At 40.2% G+C, this 18,322-nt stretch overlaps 2 protein-coding genes across 2 annotated transcripts; one reads left to right on the forward strand and one right to left on the reverse strand.

Annotated features, from left to right (window-relative positions):
• Positions 1–124: 124 nt before the first annotated feature.
• eef2kmt (eukaryotic elongation factor 2 lysine methyltransferase) lies at positions 125–5,379 on the forward strand. Its single transcript, XM_061712244.1, has 8 exons — positions 125–238; positions 1,115–1,177; positions 1,279–1,359; positions 2,138–2,239; positions 2,682–2,815; positions 3,469–3,713; positions 4,704–4,853; positions 5,099–5,379. The coding sequence occupies exons 1-8, from the start codon at positions 137–139 to the stop codon at positions 5,197–5,199; spliced, it is 978 nt and encodes a 325-aa protein (XP_061568228.1). The 5' UTR covers positions 125–136; the 3' UTR covers positions 5,200–5,379.
• A 27-nt stretch (positions 5,380–5,406) lies between these two features.
• On the reverse strand, positions 5,407–18,322 carry alg1 (ALG1 chitobiosyldiphosphodolichol beta-mannosyltransferase). Its single transcript, XM_061712245.1, has 13 exons — positions 18,052–18,322; positions 15,593–15,670; positions 15,379–15,482; positions 15,043–15,191; positions 14,763–14,852; positions 14,161–14,274; positions 13,633–13,754; positions 7,657–7,695; positions 7,503–7,562; positions 7,138–7,248; positions 6,345–6,459; positions 5,837–5,912; positions 5,407–5,591 (listed from the first exon to the last, which is right to left on the reverse strand). Exons 1-13 carry the CDS (start codon positions 18,260–18,262, stop codon positions 5,457–5,459), a joined length of 1,404 nt encoding a protein of 467 aa, XP_061568229.1. The 5' UTR covers positions 18,263–18,322; the 3' UTR covers positions 5,407–5,456.

Below are 18,322 nucleotides of genomic sequence, written 5' to 3' on the forward strand. Positions count from 1 at the left end.
ATCAAATATTTTAATATTGGTTTTGAAGGATTAATAAAATAGAATAAACTACATAACCCAGCAGCTCTAGCAAGTTTTAATCGCGGTGGATTGTGGGTAAACAGGAAGTAAACAAACACACATGGAAGGTGGAAAGATGGCGCTTTCAGAGCTGGAAACGATGGAAAAGACGGATGATTTAAGAGAATTTCGTGTGGCATTTTTCGCTATGAGCCGTTTGGCTTCTTTTCCCTGGACTGTGAGTACGAGACCCTGCACGGAAAGAGACCAAACTCCATTCAAATAAGAACCTGTTAGTGCTACAGAGCTCACATGGATGGACATAGACACATGGACACAGAAACAATCTGACTGACATTAAATCACTTATCAGTTAGTAAAAAGCAGCATTCCGACATTCAAGATTACAAAGACACTTAACAGACTGACAATTCCAGTAAGAGATAAAAAATATGTATATATATATATATATATATATATATATATATATATACTTAATATGTTAAATACAAATGGTACTAGTTTAAATGGTACGTATTTATTTTTCAGTAATGCTTCTCATTAACAAGCTCTTAAAAAACGTACAAAGTATTTAATGGCTTATTTATCTTTATAAACAAATCCAGTAAATGCAATATTGAACACAAGGTTGTAAACTTTCACACTGCACAACAAATCCTATGCCTAATAAGAGATAGTACCTGAAACCCAACTTTTATTAATATTTTTCTCAGGTTATTGTTGGAATATCAGGCTTTCGCATTGGTGCATGAACTGGCTATCATAGAAGGTGCAGTTAGCGTCCTAAAAGTGGATATTATATTTATGTATATAAATGTAATATTTCCATCTTTCAGATTCAGTATTTTCAGTAGCTGGTATATGGAAATGCTATGTGCTTTTCTCCATAGATGTTGTGAGTGATCTCTTTCATTTGATCGTCTCAGAAGTTTAGGTTGACTTTTTATTTTTATAGTAATCATAAAGTAAACTGATTATTCAAAGTATAAATGTGAGGCTCAATGTTATATGTCTCTGAAAAATCCTTCACAGCTGGGTGCTGCCTGGGATGTCTGGGTTGCTGTGTTGCTTTTAACTTTAACTTTCTTTCCAGATGCTGGAGGACAATCTGCAGGGCAACAAGTCATCAGAGTTGGTTTCACAGCTGCTGAAGCAAGTAAATATGCCTTCAGATGACCTGATCTATCTTTTGTCTCATAAAACTAATATTGGTTTATCAGTAAGATTAACAAGAATACTCTTTTATTTAATCCGCAGACGTGTCTTCATCCTTTGTGCCTGAAGTTTCCACCATCAGTCAGATACCGGAGGTTGTTTCTCTCAGAGATCATCAAACGGGTCAGTCTCTCACTTAACAACACTGAGAATACATTAACAGTTTTTATTTATTTCTGTTGTCAAAATATTATGTAATAATAATAATGTATTTGAAGTTTTTGGGAAATCATTAGATGTTAAATACAGAAAAACTGTTTTTATTTCCAGAATAAGGTCCCAATAAGAATGTTAGTGAATGATGTTTCAGGCTAAAATGTGGAATAACACTCCTTCTTTTTAGTTAATAGAAAATAAAAGTAAATCAGAGATTGGACACAGAACTATTTTATTTTACTAAAGAATATGTCTTTGTTAAACATATAACTAAATGCTGTAATCAGTGGCTTTTTTCATATTAAGTAGGTGAGAAAATTGTGGCATCGTGAAGCACAAAAGTCAGAATTATTTTTTCTCTTTGCCTTCTCCAGCCTTTTTTTTTTTACATTTTGAACTGTTTGATGGTTGGACTTCTAAAGAAAGCCAATATTTTCCATCAATCAGGTTCTAGTTTTCTGGTATCCAGACTGTTTATTGGTCATGTCAGTGATTTGATTTGATTTTCCAGAAGAAATGTTTAGTAACTCTTTGCTCTGTGGACGAACAATCATCATCCTGAAAAATGAGCCTCCTTATGTTGATGGAATGAGAAAAGTGCCTGAAATGTCAACATCATGAGGTCATCTGAAATTACAGACACCAACTGTGATTCATAAATTCTCAAAAATATGAAAGTTGTCAGTCTTGGTGTGTAACCTCACCGGGGGAGTGACTCGTCTCCTCTGGCTCTGTTTCTGCGCAGCATGAGGCCACAACCAGTGATCCTCTGGACGAGCTGTACGACGCTTTGGCTGAGGTGGTGGGAGCCGCGGAGGCCGGCGAGTGCTACAAGAGCTACTTCCTGGTACCAGACGCATGACATCACTGAAGCCGCGGAGATTGCGGTGATATTTGTGTAAATTGTTTGAAAATCAGGTCATTTTTGAGTACGTAATGTTTTGTTTGCGTCTCATGTGCTGATTTAAAACTGAAGACTTTGAAAACAAAGTTAATTTCTTTAGTACATTTACAACAAAACTAATCTCGATTTAAAAAAAAGTTTGGTTTAAAAACTGACTCTATGATTTCTTTGTTTAAGTCAGTTATTTTTGCTCTATGCTGAGACATTGCAAACATTTCAAATACAAATGGGACAAACTGGGGTGCTCTAAAACTGTTGACCGGTAGTGTGAGTCCTGTCATATTCTATTCAAATTGCCTTGACGAGGAACCAGCAGGTCAAATCCACTTTGATCTTTTTTCTGAAAGAAAATTGACACAGTTTGGTGCTTTTCTGTGTCCTTCAGCCCAGCGGAGACGCCGTCAGCCTGCTGGAAAACACGGCTCTGATCTCACAGGGGACCACTGGCCTTGTGACCTGGGAGGCAGCCCTCTACCTGGCAGAGTGGGCTCTGGATCACCAGCAGCTCTTCACTGGAAGGTATCACCACCTGCAGATCTCATAGGGTTCATTTATTCGGCGCCCTGGGAGCAGTGGAAAGGGCCGGTATAACCTGAGCCATTTCGTGTAGCAGCGCCATTTTTAACCACATGGGGGAAACATATAACATGAAAGTTCATATATCAGTCCATGGTGTAAGACCAAGACCTGGTAGAACCAAAATTCGCTGTCTCCAAAATAGTCATTCTCCATGGATCTCTGTGTTAAAACGTCTAACTTTGCAGCAGAAATAAACATATTTACAGCCTGATTCAAAAACCTGCTTTGGTCTCCATAGCTAGAGTGCACAGCGGAGCTCTGCTGGTCCTTAGTTCAGCTCTGGCATCTCCACAATCTAGTTTTGGGATTTTGTTTTGGTAATGACACTTCAAATGAGGATGAATGTAAAGAATCACTATTTAGCATCATAGGTTGGAAAAACCCAAGTCAGTCAAGCTAAAATGGCTAACTTTGATTGGCATGAGGGGGCATCTACCACCCAGATTCCCAACCCTGTTCCGCCCATTGTAACATAGAGCTGCATCGTATGAGGAAAAATACGCCTCAAAACCACTTAAACCACTTTTAATCATATAAGAACATTTTAATGCAACATAAAACCTTTCACCACCTTCTTTGTTTCCCTCCTGTAGGTCAGTTCTGGAGCTGGGCAGTGGAGTTGGATTGACCGGCATCACCATCTGCCGCTCCTGCAGCCCGCGCAGGTTCATCTTCAGTGACTGTCACCCCGCAGTCCTGCAGAAACTGAGAGAAAACGTCCAGCTGAACGGTCTAAGCCCGCGGACATGTCCTGCCGTGGCTGTAGAGGAGCTGGACTGGACGATGGTGACCGACGAGAGGCTTGGAGAGATCAGAGTTGACACCATCATCGCTACAGGTTTTTATACCAGTCTTCTGGGAAGGAAACAGTTTTTCACACAGGACACCATTATTTTATCTATTTTTTTCTGTTTACAAACTGTCCTGTACAGCTTTTCCAAATAATACAGAGCTTTAAGAAAAGATCTCGAAGCCGTGGTGCAGAAAAGTTTATCTCACCAGTTCAACGCCGGTTGGGAGTCAATGATGAATTTAGTTGCGCCCTCTGCAGGTTAACAACTGCAAATGCACTTCTGTGTCCCTAGCTTTGATTTATCGGGTCGTTTTGGTCTGAATAGTGTTTTTCGTATAGAAGGACTGCAAATAGTTGATTTACTGAAGGTGAAAGCAGGAGTCATTCTTTTTTGTGAATGATGGATGAAAGTCCAACATTTATGGTCTCTTGATTCCGTTTTCGGGCTACAATGACTGATTTACAAACTGACTATGAAAAGACTGTAACCACAGTGATTTTACCCACTATCTATCCTTCTATCATCAAGGTGCATGACAAAATGCAGATAGTCAAAAGAAACTTTAACTAATACAAATTGAATGTCTTATTCTGAAAAACAGACTATAATAGCATGTGTATATATATATATATATATATATATATATATATATATATATATATATATATATATATATATATATATATATATATATATATATATATATATGGTATAGATAGGTTATACCAAGTGTGAGCACTTGTGTAAAAGCAGAGGTATCAGCAGGATTCAAATGCGTATTAACATAATGTCAAGGAGTAAAGACATCAGCGACCTTAAAGGAGGAATTATTTCAATTTGGGATGTTTTGAAGGACCATTTACAAACAATGTATTGTCTATAATTCTACAGGATGAGAGATTACTCAAGTGGAGAAATATTATATATAAATCTGATTTTGACTAATTGGCCTACGCAGACTGTGATGGAAACTTTCTGAACTTATAAAGTTCCTAATGTTTGGAGATGTCAGTGACGGTGTTCTTCTTGTGCAGATGTGGTGTACGATCCTGAAATCACAGGGAGTCTGGTGAAGCTGCTCTCAAAGATCCTGAACCATTCTTCTGCTGAGGTCCGACCAGAGATCCTGATCTGCTCTGCCGTCAGAAACCCAGACACGTACAGCACTTTCAAACAGCAGCTCGGTAAGAATCCAGAAGTTCTACAACCAACATCATGAAAGTCTTGATACATCTTTCGCAAACGTCTCATTAAATAATCTAGTCAATTGGCTCTATGACCTCCCTGTTAGAAATGTGTGCCACACACACACAACGACGCTGCCAGGTCACAAACAGTTTAACCCTGTGAACTTCTTCAGGTAGTTCAGCAGCACATTGGTGGATGTGGATTTCTGTGTAAACTTTGATATTTGTGTCGTTTTTGGCAGAAAATGCAGGAATCAGCCATCGGGTGATGAGCGGCCCCGTCAGTGCCGTGTTTCCCTACAACAGACTTGCTTCAATAGAGTTGATGAAGCTGTGCAGGTGACAACAGGGTAGCACAATAAAGATTTTATTCACAAATGTACATCGTATCAAAGTGTTTTGGTTTTTCTTTAAATACAAAACTACAGGAATGAAAAGATGACGCTGCTTCACTTTGTTTACAGTTAGTCTCATCTGAGAACACATTGGTCCTTTAAACATCTACTCGTCTGTTAAAGTGTTCTTCCTCATGTATGAACTGCATACTGAATTCTAGGTGACCACAAATGTTTCCTAATATCCAATCTTCACATCTTTGGTTCATCCCTGCGCTGTGATGAGGGGCAGCACGTTCTGGTCCCAGTTGTCGTCCCATCGCTGCCCCCTGCTGGTACGGAGATTCATCCTAAATGCTACCAGTTTGCCATCTGAGCTGGGAAAGTCTGAGAGGAGAGACTGGAAACACAAAAGAAGTTAAGACTCTCAAAGAAGAACATTTGATTTAGATGGTTTAGTCGCCCCGTGGTGGCTAAGTTTTAAACCCTCAACTCTCCCTCCATGTAAGCGGACGGGACACAAACAAGTAAAACTATGACGACCTATGATGTCCAGGAATTGTGGTTCTTTTTATTTTGATCAGTTGGACTCGGCCTCAGCTGCTCTGGATCAGCACACGTTCATGTACTCGTGTCCCCCCTCACCTTCAGCTGCCCGGCGAGCTCCGAGGAGTCTCTGAAGATCAGTCCGTTCTCCTCATGCTTCACCAGCTCGTGCAGACTGTGGAGAAACGAGAACATCTGCAGCTTTGAATCAGAGTAAGTTTGGCCACAGAGGACAACATAACACTGATGGACGAGCAGTCCTCGGGCTCGGAGCAGCTGTGTTGGACGTGGAGCTCTTTAACACGCTGGAAACAAACTCAAAAAATGTTTAAAAAAACAGAAACTGGCTGCTAATTGCTTTCTGGACAGTTTCACACTGAGGCAGAGTCAGATTGCTGCTGATCTTATTCAGCTTCCTCTGAGAAAGAGCTAAAATACCTGATTGACTTTCTGCTGCTTTAGATCAGTCAAGAATCGATATAGCTTAGTTTTAATTCCCCTAAAAATGTCAGAATCCGTTCCTGTAAACTCTATAGGAAGCGACAGACACTCCTGAAGTTTTTCCCCCGGAGAGCAGAGGTCCGTGTGCGTCGTGCGAGTTTCTCACCAGTCGAAGTTGACGGCACAGACGGGAAGGCAGCAGCCGAACATGTCCACCACCTTCATGGGCAGATCCAGACCACTGGACGACTTGTGCAGACAAACACCGAGATCTGCTGAACCTGGATAACGGACAGAATACACGTACAAGCTCATAAATTCGATGGTGTCGTTGCTCTACCTCTGTTCTTTTCTTCTTCAGATGTCCTGGGTTTTGGGGATCATTTCAAGTCACATGACCCAGTTTAACCCAGCTGTCACACAGATCTCTGGTGTTCAGATCAGTTCATAGTTGAGTCAAGGTCTACATGGTGCCCATGTCCTGCTGGCTCCAGAACCGGACCAACTCTTCATGCTCCGCCGCTGTGCTCCACAGGAAGCGTTTGTGCTGCCGTTCTGTTTCCTCTCAACATGGCTTTGTGTTATACGGCACAATCAGAAAATCATTACACATGTTTTGTAGTCTATTCACGTAAAACGTTTTAAATCTAAGCTGTGCTTTCATGTTTTTGTTTTGGCTTGTTTGGAACCTTCATTCTAAATAAAAGCCAAACTTCAACATTTCAGACTCTTACAGTTTTGTAGAATCTGAGATGCAGATTTTGTTTTATTTAACAATTTCTCTAAGATCTGACTTTGAAGGGAACTTGTTAATAATCTTCGCATCTGTTTGAACTGGCATTATAACCTTTTCCAGAGTCATGAAATGTGATTAATGAGCGTCTCCAAACATAGAAGAAGAGCTTTGGCCTCCGTCCACCTCCGTTGAGAGTTTCCAGGTTAAATAAAGAAGGACTCACCCAACAAGAGTGGATAGTCCTCAGCCTCCAGCCAAGGGGTGCAGATCTGCACGTGCTCCAGATGCAGACAGGCAATCATCTTCCTGTAGTGCTCCTTCTGAGGGCCTTTACCTGCACGTGCATTTAAAAACACGGAGCATTAAAAGAAGGAAGGAAGGAGTCATCCGTTATAAAACATTCAGATCCTCACAGTCTGAAACTCCTGAAGATGGAGCAGTTAAAGCTATGAATACAGTTATTTCCTCGCTGGCTTTAAGGTTTGCTTTGATTTGTTTTGTGCAGCATGTTTTCTTTTGAAGTTTTTAAGGTTTGAAATGAAAGTGTTGAGGTTGAGATTTGTGTGAAGGCAGATGTTTCATCGTTACCTGTGATCACACAGACTAAAGACGGCAACAAAACTCCTCCTTGGATGAAACCTTCATACTCTGAGGAAAAAAACAACAAATAAACATGACGTCAGATGTGGGGAAACATGTTTTATTCTTTGAAAGAAGTTTGGGATCAGTCTCTGTTTGGTACCTTCAAGAGCTTTCAGCAGGATGGAGAAATCCTCATCCTCTGAGGAGACAAAATAAAACGATTAAAATACGGCAAACGGCAGGTACACTTAAAACTGGACACTGACGAAGAAAGTAATTTAATATAAAAAATAAAGTAAAAATAATTAATCCTAAGTTTTATTACTACTAATGTTTTTTTATGATTCTGTTCAACCTCAATTGCAAAGCAATGTCTGATTTTCATGACAGTTTTTAGTAAATTTAGTAAAATATTAAATGTTGCTTTTGTGAGTTTCAAGTAAATTCAGAGTTCACATAAGTACGTTGATACAATGATGATTTGTGAAGACGTAGTGTCATTGATCAAGGTCAGATACATTTTTCAAGTTATTGATTAAAACTCGGGCAGGATGCACGAGGTGCACCAGCTGTCAAATCAAAGCCAGAAGGTCCCTGGTTCTAATCTGGGTTTTACGTTTGCTTCCCACGGTCCAGAAACTTGTGTCGACCACAAGCTAAACCGTTTTAGAAAGATCTGTCTGAGACTAACGTATGACACTCTCCGGCCCGGTTTCACAGACAAGGCTTATATCAAGCCAGGAGTAGGCCTAAGTCAGACTAGTAAAGCTAGGTCATTTAAGTGGCTTGCATGAGCGTGGCTTATATTTGTCTTAGTTAGTCCCAGACTGTGGAGTCCTGGAGTAAGCTTAAATGAGAACGCCTCATTAGCCTAAGTGGGAGCACAGTCTGTTAGCCTAATGGTGTTCATAAAAACCTGGAATGGAATTGAGGACAGTTTTGCTGGAGGGAATTTTGACACCAAACATGGCTGAAGGTAAAAGAACACGCTCAAAGAACTATACTGAGTATGAAAAAAAACTCTACTTAAACACATTTTGGGAAATCATGCTGTTATTGAAAGTAAAGGGCATAGTGCTGCTGTTGAACATAAGAAGAACTATGCGTGGGCTGCCATTTGCAGTGAATTCAATGCAAATGAAAATGTAACCACACTTTTGTGTCTAACAGTGTTCTTTTCCCAGAGGAAATTATTCTAACCCTGGTGGAAGAGCCAGTGCACAGTGACTGTGCACCCTCCACATCTGGCATGGCATCCCAGAGAAAAGATGCTGTCAAAACCTTCCAGCAGAGACCAAAAAGGATGTCAATGCATGAAAAGTTAACCTTAGAAGTTCATGAGCAGAAAATGAAATATCTGAAAGAAGAGCATGACATGAAAATGAGAATTCTACAGGTTGAATTGGATATGAAATTAGAAGAGAGAGTTGTTCAAAGAAAGATGCATGAGATAGCTATGTAATGTAATGAAATACACTTGACAAGAGTGTGAGTATTGTAGTCCCCCCAACCTAAATTTTAGGACAGCCTTGGTTGAGTTTCTCATTTAATTTTTCAGCACACTATTGCACTGCAATATTGCACTGCAATGTGAAAGCAGCTCTGAGTGCAAGTCCTCGTTGGACTGGCATGGGCACATCTGAATCATTCTGGTCTTCCATTGGAGGGTCAGGACAATTATACTGCTTCAGGTAGTTGTGCAGCTTCAGGTAGTTGTGCAGAACAGTTGTAGCAATGATCACCTTGCAGCATCTTCTTGGCTCAAAAGAAGTGTATTGCATAAACACTGGAATTGATTTTTCCACACTCCAAACATACGCTTGATCATCCCTCTAGTGCGAATATGAGCTCTGTTGTATCTTTGCTGCTCAGTTGTTGTGGGATGTGGCCAAGGCGTGAATAAATAGGAACTCTGAGCATATCCATTGTCACCAATTAGTATTCCACTATGTTGCCCTCTCTCAAACTGAGCACACAATGAAGAGTTGTGAAAAATCCTTGAGTCATGTGTTGCTCCCTTCAAACGGGCAACAATGTTTGGAAACTCTAAATTGGGAGTGCATACAGTCTGAACATTGATGGAAAACCAGTTCTTACGGTTCCTGTACTCCTCAGCATCAGGAGTTGATGGACAATTGATTTCAACATGACATCCATCTATACAGCCAATCACTCGTGGGAAGTTCCCATATTCGTAGAATCGCGATTTATAGTTGGCTTGTTCAGCAGCATCAGGGAACTTAATGTACAGATTTCTCAGTTCACAAATGGCACTGCAGACATTGTGAACTATTCTACACACTGTTGCTTCACTGACACCACACAATCACCAGTTTCACGATGAAAGGTTCCAGATGCCAAGAATCTCAAAGTGATCAGAACTTGGAGAGAACTGGGTACAGGCCTTCCTCTTTGAGACATGGAGGAAAGTCTAGGCTCAAGCAAAGTAACTATCTCCAGTACATCTTCTTTGTACATACGAAAGCGGTCTCGGAAAGTTATTTCATCAAACTGATTCAATGGATTACTCCTATCCACAAGTATTTGTCTGGCTGGCCTCTGTAGCGAATATTGGTCTTCATTTAGATATTCCAAATACTCCAAGCTCCCAAACCATCTGTGCTCCCTTTCACAAAAAGTACTAAGCCGAAGTTAAACCTGCCTCTTTGCAGGATTAATATAAACTTAAATTTAGTCCTAGAGTAGCTCTAATCCACCCTCTTGCAATTGGCTTTGTTTAATCCAGAACAGACTAAATCTAAGACTATTTTAAGATATATCTGTGCAAGTGACTTAAAGTTAAGCCAGCTCAAACAGCATTTTAGTCTGAGACTAGGCTTAAGCCTTGTCTGTGAAACCGGGCCTCCAACACCTAAAGATTATAACACACTCTAGTGGGTGTTGCTAGTTAGATTCCTTTGGCAGAGCTCCGATCAGAGAGAAGGGTATGGACAAACGTTTCCAAGCAGACTTTAATTTTGGCATTAGTTTACAGGAATGGTGATGACATCTATATATGAGTGTGTGTGGTCTATACAAGAAACCAAATATAAACAATATTAATACTGTACAATTGTATGAATAATTAAATTATAAACATTGAAATTTCTGGTTGTAAAAATATTAACTTAGTCAAATACACCAAATAAGTAATGAATCAACAAAAATTCAGTCATTTAAAAGGTTAGTATTGAAATTATTGATTTAAATAAATCTGGCGGTCTGTGGCTCCATCTAATGGACACAGACCGCAACTACACCCTTCCTTTACACGTGAGGGTGCGTGAACAGCGGTCTTCATTTAAAACGCGTCAAGGGCAACAGGGAGACTAAATAAGCTGTACTGATACAAATAGATAATGTAAGGGAACAACCTGAATAGAGCTTAAAGCTGCATAGACATATCACACTTCAAGGAGAGCTGATTGCACTGTCACATTTACCTATTTAACTACTAAAACTAACATATAAGTATTCGACAACATGCCAATAAACGCAGTATATTTAGGCAGTTTAACCACTCAATGTCTATGTCAATGTCTTGAGAACAACATAATAGCCCACATTACAATTACTTTTACCGATGCACGCACACAGTGGGTGATATCTAGTGATGTGCGGATCAATACTGAAATATCGATACTTCCAATACCAGATCTGTATGCTCTAAAATCCATTCTCAAATAAAAAAAAAAATATCGACACTTTTGATACTTCAGTCATTTGTGGTAATGTATATAATTAACAGGAATACAGTGGAAAGTAAATAAACTATTCTGATTTTGTTTAAATGACACGCTGCTCGTAGGAACTACTTTATTCACTTTTATAGTAGTTCTTATTTTTGTTCATTATTCTCTTTTCATTATTTATTTTAATGTTTTTATTATTTTACTCAGGATCTTTTTTTAGTGACAGAAACACCTTTTTCAAACACTCTGGTTTTTCTGTTGTTGTAATAGCCCGGCTGTATTGTTAATGAGGCCGCTACCTCAGTATACTTCTGACTTTAAAATAAATAGCTAAATAAGTGACTGATGTCTTGTATTCTTAAGCTATCCAAAATACACCCATTTTTTAGATTTACTGGGAACATTAGGGGCCCGATTTACTAAGATCCTAAATAAAGAGTACTAAATTGCGTGTGCACTGAAAAAGTTTGCACGTGCTGTTGTTGCGTGGTTTGCGGGTGATCAACTAAGATTGCCTGCGCAATTGATAACAGGTGCAAACTGCAGTATTTAAATGAGGTGTTGCGTGTCTTACGTATGCGCCATGGAGAGTCTGGATGGAAAGCACAGTCACAAGTCACAAGCGCAAAATGAAATTGAACGAGTTGGAGTTAGAGATATTAGTGGAAGAGGCAATAAACACATTCATGAACTACAGCAAAGAAATTTAAACATTACCAAAAGAAACGCAATATCGGAGAAAACCTGCGATAGAATAAATGCAGTTGGTAACACAAAAAACAGAAAAACGTCTGGTTTTTCATATTTCAATTTTAGGCACAGATCAAAAATACGAAATAGAAAAACGGGCCACAGAACCGAATTTGATTTTAATATTGAATTGGTCGGGTTTGCTTGACCCCGCGGTGCTCGGCATGATCTGAGGAGAAAAAGACATCAGACACAGAGCTGGAGAGCGCTTTGATTCATCTATTTATGAGTTAAGTTTTTATTCAGATGTCCACAGTATATTGCAAATATTATATATTATATAGCAAACACTGACAGTAAATGTGTGACAGACGGGACCATCATCCGAAAGAAGAGAAGAGAAGTGTTCAGAACAGCGCACAGAGGAGAGCGCACACTAAAGGATGATTTATGGTTCCGCGTCACACCAACGCAGAACCGACGGCGTAGGGTGCGCGGCGACGCACACCGCACCGCGACCCTACGCGTCGGCTACGCCGTCGATTTAACGCAGAACCATAATTCAGGCGAAGCTGCAGTCTCTGCGCTGATCCTGACACAGCGGGACGGAGCGGATTTGGTCATGATGTTTAACCTGTGTTTTGTGATTAATAAGCACGGGTTTTAATTAAATGTAATTTACGAAGGATGATTTCACGTTCAATAAGATAAGTAATCAATAAAATACAAAGTTTTGGCACAAAGGCTTGGCCTGCTTGTGGGCGAGTGGAGGGGGGCACAATAAGAGAAGGTGGCAAAGATATAAGGCGAAGAACTAAAGAAAAAGTGGCCTTTAATAAAACTTGTGCAACCATTTTTAAAATAGCATGCAGCAGAATAAAGACTCTCTCTCTCTCTGCATATTCTTTGATTTTGGATGTCGCCTCCTTGCCACAATAACGGCAGCAGCAGATTTGCACCTTCCTTTCGAACGTATTAAATACAGACGCAATCCCAATACGCGCAATTACTTTCAGGCTTGGTAAATCTCATTGCGCGTGGTAAATGGAGCAATTTGCATCTTCCCCTCCCAGTATTTAGCGCGTTCTGGCAGGTACGCCCCATATTGATTATTCATCAGGGCAAAAGTACTAACTGCCCAGCGTGTGCAATTTTGCGCATTTCAGAGACGCAGTCGTCTTTGCACGCTGTTAGTAGATCAGCTGGCACTTTGGTTTGCGGGTGCTGTCAAGTTTGCACACGTTTTAACACACGCAAACCTTTAGTAAATCGGGCCCTAGGTGTATTAGTAAAGTAACTAAGAAACATAAGACTTTCTGATAGTCACAGAGAAACAGAGCTGGTACGAGGCAGATCTAAAGACTTAAAGCTAAAAGAGGAAAAATGTTTGATCCTGGTAAAAGGCTAAGACACCCGAAACAGCTCCACTTTGACTCGATTTCCACTTTCATGGGAGCTGATCCAACAAAACTCTGATTTTCTTCTGACCAGACTGAAGCCAGTACAGAAACTGGATGAATAAAAATAGACCATGAATAAAAAAAGTCAATGTTAAAATGAAGGCCAGCTGCTACGCAACAATTTCTTCTGGAGGGTAAAGTCATCTTGCAAACGCTGACGTTTAGAGACATGACGCATCACACGTGGTCACATGTAGCGCAGCCATAAAGGCTCATATAGGTGTCTGAGAGCGGACACGCGTCCTCATTCCGGGACTAACAACCGTAACGCTGGATGCCGTTTCATCCTCTCACCTGTCCAGCTGGTGCTGCTGAGCAGCAGCGCCGGGCGCTTCGACCTCAGGGTCACGGCGCCGTCAGTCGCGTCACGAACAGTGAAGACGGTCCTCTCCACCTCCTCTCCCAAACAGTCAGACCTGACCAACGCACAACAACACAGTGAAAACCTAAAAACCCCATAAGACTTATCTTCTTCTGGACGAGCAACGAACAAAAAACTCTTCAAGAGTTTAATTTGGCTCGATCAAAGGAAAGGTCCTTTTTGGGTTTATGAGGCTGTATTCAAGCATTTCACGACTCGTTTAGATCAGTTTGGATCCCATAATCCTCCTGAGAGAGTGAGAAAGCAAAGTAACCGCCAAAGTTCAGGATGACTCGATTTGATCTCGAGCATCTGCTCATGTCTCCACCCATAACTGAACCTTGTTTGTTCTACAGTCCCGTGAAAATAAAAGTCTGCATGCCTTACAATCAACGTTAAGGCTGACATCTCTGATCTTAAATTAAACATGAAGCTAACAGTTTCATCCGCTCCAGTCTCACCCTGAGTCCTTGAACTGTGGATGAGCGCGGGCCAGCCTGCTGAACAGCTGGTGTTGCAGCTTCAGGGGAGTCTCTCTGAAGATGGAGGCGGGTCGGTCGTACAAGGTCGTCGCCCTGCACACAGGAAACAGACAGCGGCCTCAGCTCTCGGGTGTCCTACTTTTATCCTCCTAGTTTGTTTGACTGAAGAGGATACGATGCTGACATCACATCTTGAAGATGCTATGACAATTGCCACGAGTCTGCCTGAAGCATAAACTGCATTAATATTTGTTAAACAGGATTTTGTCAAATGTTCAACTTGTTTCTCAACCATAACTGCATTTTTCTGTCTGCCTGTCGTTATATCTATGAGCTAATAAACAAATGTAAATCAGTTTAATTCAAACTTTATTGTCATTGCACACGAAAAACAATGACATTTGAAGCAAATACTGAATTTGAAAGATGACAGATTTGATACGGCAATGAAACACAATAATAATCAAGCTTGAAACATTACTTAGCCCTTGTCATCTGTCTTTACTAGGAAATGCCGAAACTGAAACTGAGTGAAACAAACCAAATGATCTGTTTGACAGAAAATACAAGTTAAATCTCACTTGATGCCCCAGTTTTCCTGCAAGTCGGCCTTCATGGCATCAGTGACACACAGGTGATGGGCAGCCAGAGGGCCGAAGAAGCGCTCGTACCTGGAGGACAAGAAAGAGATCAACTGATTGGTCAAGATCTGCTTCCTCCTGATGAACACAATTTAAAAGAAAAAAGAAAAATGACTTGAATCCCAATAAGCCAGGATGTATGTTTAATAGAGTCCGCACCAGTCCTGATGATCAATAATCGACCGTGAGCAAAGCTGAAACGCCCTACAGCACCACTCACCACTTCGCCAGGCGGACGATGGGATGCGTCGCCCCGTGGCTCAGCGCCATGATGGTGTAGCCGTAGTTGTGCCAGTCGATGATGAACCTGCTGCCACGCAGGACGCACACGAGCCACGCCACTGCCACGCCGGGCAGCCCAGGAGGATTCTGGGACATAACCACAGTAATTAGTAATACAGCATCTATATACCAGTTAAAGAAGGCTCCGAAACATAAACACACGCGCTCCTCGTTGAGATTAACTTTGGGTGCTGCTTTCAAAGGGGATTTTTTTTTTCTTAATTATGAGATATTGATGGATATCTTGGCTCTGAGACATGCGGATGCAACGAACCTGCATCAGGATGTGAGACTGCCGCTCCATCGTCAGCAGCACGGACAGAAGCTGCAGCGACTGAAGGATCACCTTCGTCACGTACGTGAGCATTTTGGGTCCCGCTGGAGAGGCAGAGGGTTTGTGTCAATGTTTGTCGGCACTTCTAACAAAGAGCAAATGTGGAGAAATAAAAATACAAAAACAAATAAAACAGCAGCTCAGTTCCCTTTACCTCGGACGCCCATAACTTCGGAGATGGGGACGATCCGGATTTTCTCCTCATTCAGCACGCCTTGATGAGGTTTGCTGTCTGAAAATAATTCACCATTAATTATGGGCGACACTGTCTCGATGCTATCAACTATTTGGTTCCAAATAAAATGTGTCAATGTCTCTTAGTCTTACAAATGTCTCATTTATATGCTTTTTTCCAAGATAACAGCAGGTGTGTGTGTGTTTTTTGACAACTACAGATAAAGTACAACACTTTGTAATAATAATAATATTACTACTACTACTACTACTACTACTACTACTACTACTACTACTAATAATAATAATAATAATAATAATAATAATAATAATAATAATAATAATAATAATAATAATAATAATAAACTCATCCGCTTGAAACTTTCGCCTTTTTTGAGGTATTACGGATAAAAATCATTAACTTCACACAATAGTTGAAAGAGGGTAGACTCTGTAATGAATGTGCAATTGTTTTTTTGTAACAATTTTGCCTTTATTTCTACTTTATGTACAAAATATTGCTGTAACCTGTAAGTGTTTTGTTCTTGTTCTGTGTCCATAACTGCATGCTACCTTGTGAACATTTCATTAATTATATTTGTTCGTTTGTCTCTCTTTGCATTGTTGTGCATGGAGGACTGGTATTTGTACAGCTCACTGAAATAATGCTTCATTCAAACTAAGAATTGATGAAATTATAATCTGCTGTCTCATGTAAACGTGCTAATATGTCAGTTTAAATGGAAAAAAAAAGCATTAAAAAAGGCTTTATGGTGGATTTATGCCAATGTTGCCTAAACAAGATGCCAAAAATGATCTAAAAGGACAAAGTTTTTAGAAAGTAGACTGGCATGTTAAAAGTAACCACTACATATGCTGTAACAATGCACCTTTCAATAACCATGTCTACCTCATATTGCTGCACCTTTACTTTTTTTTTAAATTATTATTGTATACAGGACTGTCTCAGAAAATTAGAATATTGTGATAAAGTTCTTTATTTTCTGTAATGCAATTAAAAAAAAACAAAAATGTCATACATTCTGGATTCATTACAAATCAACTGAAATATTGCAAGCCTTTTATTATTTTAATATTGCTGATTATGGCTTACAGTTTAAGATTAAGATTCCTAGAATATTCAAATTTTTTGAGATAGGATATTTGAGTTTTCTTAAGCTTTAAGCCTTGATCAGCAATATTAAAATAATAAAAGGCTTGCAATATTTCAGCTGATTAGTAGTGAATCCAGAATGTATGACATTTTTGTTTTTGTAATTGCATTACAGAAAATCACAATATTCTAATGTTCTGAGACAGTCCTGTATATGTTAACATTTGCCTATTTACTGTACAGTGAGCGAAAATAACCGAGTCAAATTCCCTGTCTAGTTTGACCTGACTTGGCCAAATAAACATGATTCTGATTCTGATTTACAGACTGATGTGAAAACTAAGAATCAGCCTTGTTCGGGAAGAGTGTGCTGGCAGATGCAGAAGTCTGTTTCGAGTCTTTTCAGGGAAACTGTGGCTCCTTTAATCATTGAGGAAGGAAACCATCAGGTGTGGTCGCCTGTCACCTGTCACCTGTCACCAGTACTCGAGTTGTAAAAACAAATCAGGGGGATGGTGGATTTTATCATATGGGGACAGATATTTGTGCTGATTACAAATAATATAATATATTACAAATAATAGCACTGACCAAAACACCTGCAGAAATACTGCAGGAATGACATAGCAGCAGTTAAATGCAGCCTTCTGTAAGCTTTAAATATCCACTGGGCTTACATCAAAACACACACAGTTTTCTGAACTTATCAATATGATTCTGTCCTTCACAGGATAAGTAAAATGGATCACTGCAAAAACTCAAAATCTTAACAAGAATATTTGTCTTATTTCTAGTTAAAATGTCTTATTTTAGTAAAAAAAAATCTCATTACACTTAAAACAAGACTCATCACTGGAAAAAACAACAATTTTCACATGTTTCAAGTAGATTTTCACTTAAAATAAGTAGAAAAATCTGCCAGTGGAACAAGATTTTTTTGCTTGTAATGAGAAGATAAATCTTGTTCCACTGGCAGATTTTCCTACTTATTTCAAATGAAAATTTACTTGAAACAGGTGAAAATTGTCAAATAAGTTATTTTTCTGGTGATGACTCTAAATGTTGAAATAGCAGTAAAACCACATTCATTGATGAAATGACATAAGGGGTGGAAAGGAGGGATGATTTGGACAGTTTTTATTTCAGGAGGGATGCCATCCCCCCTCATCCCCCCTCAACTCGAGTACTGCCTGTCACCTGTCACCTGTCACCTGCAGCAACATCAGTTTCTGCACAAATTCTCCCTTTGATTACGTCAATACTGAGTTTAATTCAAACCTCGACAGCACCATCTCTGTTTAACCCGACAGACGCTGAAATCGTACCTAAAAAGCCCACAAAGGTGACCAGGTATCCGTGTTTGCTGAGGGACAGGGAGTGATACTGCATGCGGGGACTGCGCCCCACGTCCCCCAGCACCAGCACGCACACCCGCCGCCGCGTGTCCGCGTCCCGGCGCCGCAACCGCAGCGACAGCAGCACGACCAGGACGGTCACACACACGACCGGCCACCAGTCCATCACAAAACCCGCCATCAGAGAGACACTGCAGCGAGGAAACAGAGCCGTCAGCACAAGGTCGCCATGTTTGTTTGA

Source organism: Cololabis saira, chromosome 21 (assembly GCF_033807715.1).
Source record: "Cololabis saira isolate AMF1-May2022 chromosome 21, fColSai1.1, whole genome shotgun sequence".
Taxonomy (NCBI): Eukaryota; Metazoa; Chordata; class Actinopteri; order Beloniformes; family Belonidae; genus Cololabis; species Cololabis saira.

Bases quoted from the DNA above. Each gene is read 5' to 3' on its own strand.
- alg1 (XM_061712245.1), bottom strand. From the start codon at position 18,262: ATGGCGGGTTTTGTGATGGACTGGTGGCCGGTCGTGTGTGTGACCGTC. The intron at 13,755-14,160 runs GTGAGACTGGAG...TGCGTTGGTCAG, and splicing joins CCACAGTTCAAGGACTCAGG to GTCTGACTGTTTGGGAGAGG. The intron at 6,460-7,137 runs GTGAGTCCTTCT...TCCGTTATCCAG, and splicing joins GGACTATCCACTCTTGTTGG to GTTCAGCAGATCTCGGTGTT.
- eef2kmt (XM_061712244.1), top strand. From the start codon at position 137: ATGGCGCTTTCAGAGCTGGAAACGATGGAAAAGACGGATGATTTAAGA. The intron at 239-1,114 runs GTGAGTACGAGA...CTTTCTTTCCAG, and splicing joins TGGCTTCTTTTCCCTGGACT to ATGCTGGAGGACAATCTGCA. The intron at 4,854-5,098 runs GTAAGAATCCAG...CGTTTTTGGCAG, and splicing joins CACTTTCAAACAGCAGCTCG to AAAATGCAGGAATCAGCCAT.